This window comes from Trachymyrmex cornetzi, unplaced genomic scaffold, assembly GCF_001594075.2.
Source record: "Trachymyrmex cornetzi isolate Tcor2-1 unplaced genomic scaffold, Tcor1.1 scaffold358, whole genome shotgun sequence".
Classification (NCBI taxonomy): Eukaryota; Metazoa; Arthropoda; class Insecta; order Hymenoptera; family Formicidae; genus Trachymyrmex; species Trachymyrmex cornetzi.
Genome location: NW_017298300.1, coordinates 593,347 through 599,598, shown reverse-complemented (window position 1 = coordinate 599,598; position 6,252 = coordinate 593,347). Strand labels below are relative to the sequence as shown.

Below are 6,252 nucleotides of genomic sequence, written 5' to 3'. Positions count from 1 at the left end.
CTTATCTAAAGCATTATCAGTACTCTTTTGGTCCTATTGTCTACTATACTATACATACATATCAGCGTCAAAGTTTCGCTTCTCGCACCATGTATAACGACTGACCTAAAAACGCGATCGTATATCATAATTTCATCTCCCATAAGACGATATGTGCGTCGTTGCTGTTAGGATCTTTAAACGCGTAGGTCGATTTTGAATTCTTGTCAACACCGGATTGCGCGTGTAGTTGCCTCCAATTGATATAACCGCGTCCACCCATAAGTGTTAGCACCGTTCTTTTGGGTTGATCTACTTGCTGAACCGCTTTGCCATTTTTCTTGCCGTTCGCCTTGAGATTAGTCGCGGACGTTGCTTCCAATCCCGATTCTACTACGCTATTGTTAGGTGTAGAGAGGTCGTAGGGACCATTACGACTAGCTATGCTACTATTACGCGATAATTTTCCAGTTTTTAGAGACAAGTTCTCCTCCGATCCGGAAGACGTGTACAAGGAGCTGGTGTGAGAGTCTACCGACCAGTTGGAAAGATCCAGCGATCTAGGCCTAGTGATTTTCATTTTTAATCTACGATCCAAGGTACTCACTTTATTTGGTATGGCAGCCAGCTCTGGATCGCTTCTTCTCAACGACTCGTAAATGGGATCTATACCTGAATTGTTTTCATTTTCGTAATCTTTCACGTACATCAATTCACCGTACAGTCCATAAACGTCACAGTTTTCACCGGAACTTTGCGAGCTGGAGAAGGAGCTCGACAGAAATCCACAGCCAGCGCCTAATCCTCTAGGAAGCGTTTTCGAGCCTCTGCAGTCATATTCCTTGCTTCGCTTTCTTCTCAACATCACCGGGCTTCCCGTTAACTGTTGTTTTAGTTTCACGATGTTGCTACACATGGAAGAATCTAAACTCGTTCTGTCACGCGATCTCTGCTCGGCATCTTTCGCCCTCAATTGTACACTTTCGTCATCAACATTAACTCGTTCCTTCGCAGAGTACACTGTATTCTTTGTATTCTGTATCGCTAGCAAAAAAGTAATCGGACCGAAGTGGGCGTGATACGAGATATTGACACGACCGCTAATAATAGGTACGCCTTCCAATCGCGGTAGTGGAATAGTCAGACTAATGCCTACATTAGTACCGACCCATAAAAGACCCTTGCATGCTAAAAGCGCCGTGACCGTGACCGCAGTTTGATTATTAACAGCGAGGGTGCCAGCACACGAGTTTGCAGGATTATTCATTTTCGTCACTCTCAACACATTGGACGCTATATTAATGTCCTGCAGGTGTTTAAATGTTTCTGTATGATAAAGGCAAACTGTGCTAGAGTTTTTCAGAGCGACCCAAAGACCGACTCCGGAATGGGCCATGAGCTTCACATTCCCGACATGTTCATGTTGCGCATTGAAGCTCTTGATGACGTCGCCCGAAGTAGCGTTAAGTACCCACACCTTCTTGCCACAAGCGGCATAAACTGACGTATTGATTGGCATTAAGCACGAGACAGGATCGTTACCCAATGATATGCTGAAAGGATCTTTCAAACTCCATGCGCCATCGGCTTGTCGTTTAAACAAAAGTAACAAGCCCATGCCTAAAGCTACGAAAACGTTGTCGCAATGATACTTGATTTCTATTACGGGTCCCGAGACAGGATAACTGCCAATCTCTTCTTCTTTCTCGGGTTCCGTCGCGGCATAAATTATAATCCTTCGAGAATCCGTACCCATCCATATAAGATCGCTGGCGAGCGTGGTAAGATCGCTGGACACTCCTTTTACAAACTCGATAGCGCTAACTCTAGTTTCGACCAGATCAAAAGTAGTTATACGTTTCAAACAAGTCGCTGAAGCTGTTGTCGATTGACCGAAAATCGTTACGTGGCTAGATATGCCATCTCCTGTACATATCCACAAGTAATTTTGACTTCTACCGCGTCGTCTCGTGGGACGTGAATTTTCAACAGAATAATAACAACCGCAACGCACCTGTAAGCAAGATATATTGCAACATGTAAATGCGTTATGTATAAGCATATAAAATAGTAATGTACATACATATTCTTCATCTCAACTTACTTCAGTCTGATGTTGCGAATGATAGACGGCTTGTGAACTAACGAAAAGTGGCATTTTCGTGGACGGCCTTTGCTCTTGTTCAGGTACTTCCCACGAGGGAGAGTTATTAGGATCCAAAGCTAATTGCGCCAATCTAAGCTCCGTTATCCAATCCTTTTTTACTAATGGGTTTTCTGTTTGAAACGTGTACATTTGACCTTGTTTTGTGACTAGCTGGAGACAACAACTATCGGCCCATACCATATCCTCATCTTTCTGCTGTATCGACATTTGTATCGATTGCAGAATTTGCTTGGTAGTCTGAAGCGTCATCCCCTTTGAATTCGGAGAAAAATAAAACATTAACTAATTTGCGCGAGTCAATTACAATTTCTAAATTGTTATCACAAATATATAAATTATATATATTTACTTCAACGTACACAAAGTATATAGTAGCGAACTTATCAATTTGTCTTTACCTCGTATCTGCCCTTTAACTGAGCCACTAAATCACTTATTCTGGACATCACTTCGTAATCATGCATAAGATCGTTCATCTCTACACAGAGATTGTCCGCATCAGCTGCTTGTCCACACTCTCCGCTTTTATCAGATTTTAAACTGCCGCCCTTATTCAAACCAGCGGTGAGTAATCGACTTAAAGTCGGAGAAGTGCTGGTGTCTTGAATCTAAATGGATTCATTGATATTAATGTATCTTTAAAAAACATTCGATCGATTTATTTTCATGAATAATTGTTCAATATTGAATAAGACTACAAGTTATGCTATAATATTTTTATCCTATATACCTCAATATCTGATACTGGATATGTCCATTTTAATGTTAGTCGTTCGTTTCCTGAAAAATCCTCCGTGGATCTCGGAGTTACGGAAACGCACACTACTAAATCGTTTAGTAACAACAGCCTTCTTCTCTTAGATTTCGTTATCATGCCATTTTGATTAAATTCCTATAAATAATTATTTGTTTATAAATACATCACGTTGTGTTTTGACGGTACACTTGTAGTTGTTAAATGAATTTTACCATTTGTGTAACATTGTCCTCTCTAATAAGATAACGAGACGTTGAAGAAAGTGGACGATGTGATAACTTTCCGGAAACATGCCGCAACATTTCCTTAAATGCTTGAAATTGTTCCGCTTCTCGTTTTCTTTCGTTCAGCATTTCTGCCAAACTCTCGAGCTGTGTTAACGCTAATTGCAGCGACATTCTGTCATGGTGTCCTTGTGGTGTATGCTTCAATAAATCCTAAATATAAAAAATGTGCATATATTATTTTAATAAAATTAAACATTATCCTATACATTGTTAATATACGCACTTGTAAAAACAAGATAAATTGAGGAAACCTCTGTACGGGTTTGACCATTAATCCAAAGAAAGATAATCTATCGTGAGCACTGATTTGTTTCACCTATAAAAACAACAATTATAAAATTACAACTTAAATACATTAAGATAAAAGTCACTTCGAGATAACACCTACCTTAAAAAAGTCGGCGAGTGCGGTTTTTCTTTTCGATTCTTGTTTAGCTAAATCCATCGCTACAGAAAAATTGTTTATAAAGCCACTATAAATGTCAAGAACAATAGCCTTGCTAAAACTCCCGACAAATACGTCTCCTAACTTTTCATCCTTGTCCCAGGATCGTACACATTCTGCTAAAGCAATTCTAAATAATGTATGGCATTGTAAAATTTCAGGCAGCCTATGAAACAACGTCGCAATTTTAGATTGACTCAATATAGGTGGCGAAGATTCCTCCAATGGTTTTTTGTAATCCTAAAAATTAAAATGACTTATTTGAGAAAAATATGGCCACTGTTTGTCATCGTTGACACTATCAAATTGTTTTTCAATACATACGTTTACCAGTCTCTGCAAAGTAGATACATAACTATTTTCGGAGTGTACTATCGCGGCCACAATATGTCTACGTTTCAGTTGCTGAGGGGACAAGTTCGAAGGTGGCGATGGAAGCGTAGGCGGAGCTTGTCTTCGCTGTTGCATGCATTGAAATTGTACCATAGCACTGTTCTCTTCATCGACCTAAAATATGATTATTCGATGAATAACCTTTCAAGCAAACTATTCGAGTAAACGACGCGTCGTAAGCCAATTGGTCGAGTTTGAAAAGTTATCAAGATATGCTCACTTCACAGAGTTGTGGCATTTGCGATGTTTTGACTGGACTGGTCAGAGACACTGTGTCCGAGGAATCGACCTCATAATGGTGTACGGAACCCCGGCGGATGCTAAACCACCTTGCGAGGCGGCCGTGATTCCCCGGAGATTCCAGGAGGTCTACATTGTTTACCGGCATATTCTGAAACCGCCACTTGTCGCAAAGCGTGCGCGCCTTATGCAACGTGTTTCTCAATTGACAGTTGCTTCTGCAAGGAGCGAACGGCAAGTTTTCATTATGGACTTTAGCTTCGTCGGTATTATGTAACGAGATTGAACTTACTTAATACTGATATTGCTCTTTTCGCTTTCGTCATCGGAGGAGAGATCGTGATCCGACGCCGAGCACCAGGAATCCTCGCTTCTGGCAGACTGCGTGGACGTGTTGGACCTGCTGGTCTCTAACGAGGAATGATGCGTGTGTGAATTCCCGCTGACTGTTTCCATTTTGCCCGGTCCTACGTCATCCCACGATCTGCACCTTGAACGAGGCTCATCTGGAAATGAACAACAAACTTACGATTGATAGGAAAGGACAACTTCGCTCGCGTCTTCTCATAAATTAAAACAAAGAAAAGAGAGAAGAGAAGAGTTTTAACGATTCCGATTTAATAATTTCGTAACTCTGACTATAATGGAAGTAATATTGTCCTGGCGCGTCATCGCGATCAGCTATATAGATATCCGCTATGCGTCACCATTGAGAGAACAGGCGATTCTTTCCGTACTTGATCCTCGCGGAGATACGATCGCGACGCACGACCGGCCACGGTCATTAAAGGGAAAAAAATCGCCAAGTGCGAATGTAACGAGTTCTTTGCGCGATCAAGTCAGGGCCCCTCGCTTCCTCGCTTCCTCGCGCGGAAGCATCATCATCACCACATCACCTCGCTATGCGTCGCCCCGTTTTATTGGACCTTCCGCTGTGTCGCGCGCTCGCGTTACCAACGCGTTAACGTCGCGACGATAATCGGGTTAATGCGACGTGCTCAATGTCCCGTTCCCACGTTTCTCGCGTACGCGGATAACAAAATGCGCGTTAAACTCCGCAACGATCTACGACGCAATCGTCGATGCGCGCGTTAGACTCCGAGGTCCGAGCGCCGAGATGAAGCTGGACCCCTCCCGGTGAATCTTATTCAGACTACGTCTCGCGAAAACAAAGCGATCGCGCCTCACAAACACACGTTCACGCCGATACGCATAATATATAGATTCTATACCACGGAGCGTGGAAAGAAAAATGTAAAATCATCAAACACGTAATCAAATCAGTTTACGAAGCCGCAAGGTCTTTTTATAAATCGAGGGCACTGGAACGACGGTAAATAATGGTCAGCGAGTGATCGATATTGTCAATTTCTCACTGTCTCGTTGTTCCACTGAAACGAACTCTGCGCGCGAAAAAACCAAAAAAACGAACGAGTTTTATGAATTTTATAATATAGAAAAATTATACAAAGGCACGCGCAACCGGCGCTGCAACCGTGCACGCGTGTGTCACCAACAGGCTGCACGAAAACCGATACGCCTACTACGCATCAATTGCCCAATACTTTCACATGGGAAAAAAATACGGGACGAGATCGGATCCCATCCGACTCGGTCCGACTCCGCTCTTACGCTACCCACGCACCGCGCGAGAACGTTGCGTGCTCCGATGTGTAAACGTCGTCGCGTCGCGACGAGCGGCGTGCTCGCCGCGCGAAGCGCGACGCGCACGCACCAAGACTCGAAGGTGCGAGCTGCGACGGACTTGCCGTGATTCACGACAGCGGTACCAACTACCACGCACGGCTGTACCGAGTTAACCGAGTATCGCGCATCCTTATTCTATGTGTATTCCTTCTTCGCCGCGCGACCGAGCGACGTGCACACGCGGCTGATACTATTATGCTGCTCGGTGCTCCTCGGGATCAACGAGAGCCTCTATCGCGCGTATCTATCAAACTGCTCGCGCCCGCGCGTGCTCCCG

The 6,252-nt window shown here is 43.5% G+C and overlaps 1 protein-coding gene across 4 annotated transcripts in view; it reads right to left on the bottom strand.

Moving 5' to 3' along the window:
• Positions 1-124: 124 nt before the first annotated feature.
• Positions 125-6,252, bottom strand: part of LOC108763398 (rho guanine nucleotide exchange factor 10) — an 18,749-nt gene continuing 12,621 nt past the window's right edge. For all 4 annotated transcript variants that reach the window (XM_018510970.1, XM_018510971.1, XM_018510972.1 and 1 more), the window contains 10 exons: positions 4,561-4,774; positions 4,249-4,486; positions 3,960-4,142; positions 3,579-3,875; positions 3,414-3,506; positions 3,116-3,340; positions 2,877-3,038; positions 2,545-2,754; positions 2,084-2,398; positions 125-1,993 (listed from right to left, as the gene is read on the bottom strand). In XM_018510970.1, coding sequence (XP_018366472.1) covers positions 125-1,993; positions 2,084-2,398; positions 2,545-2,754; positions 2,877-3,038; positions 3,116-3,340; positions 3,414-3,506; positions 3,579-3,875; positions 3,960-4,142; positions 4,249-4,486; positions 4,561-4,774 — 3,806 coding nt within the window. The remainder of the gene's footprint in view (positions 1,994-2,083; positions 2,399-2,544; positions 2,755-2,876; positions 3,039-3,115; positions 3,341-3,413; positions 3,507-3,578; positions 3,876-3,959; positions 4,143-4,248; positions 4,487-4,560; positions 4,775-6,252) is intronic.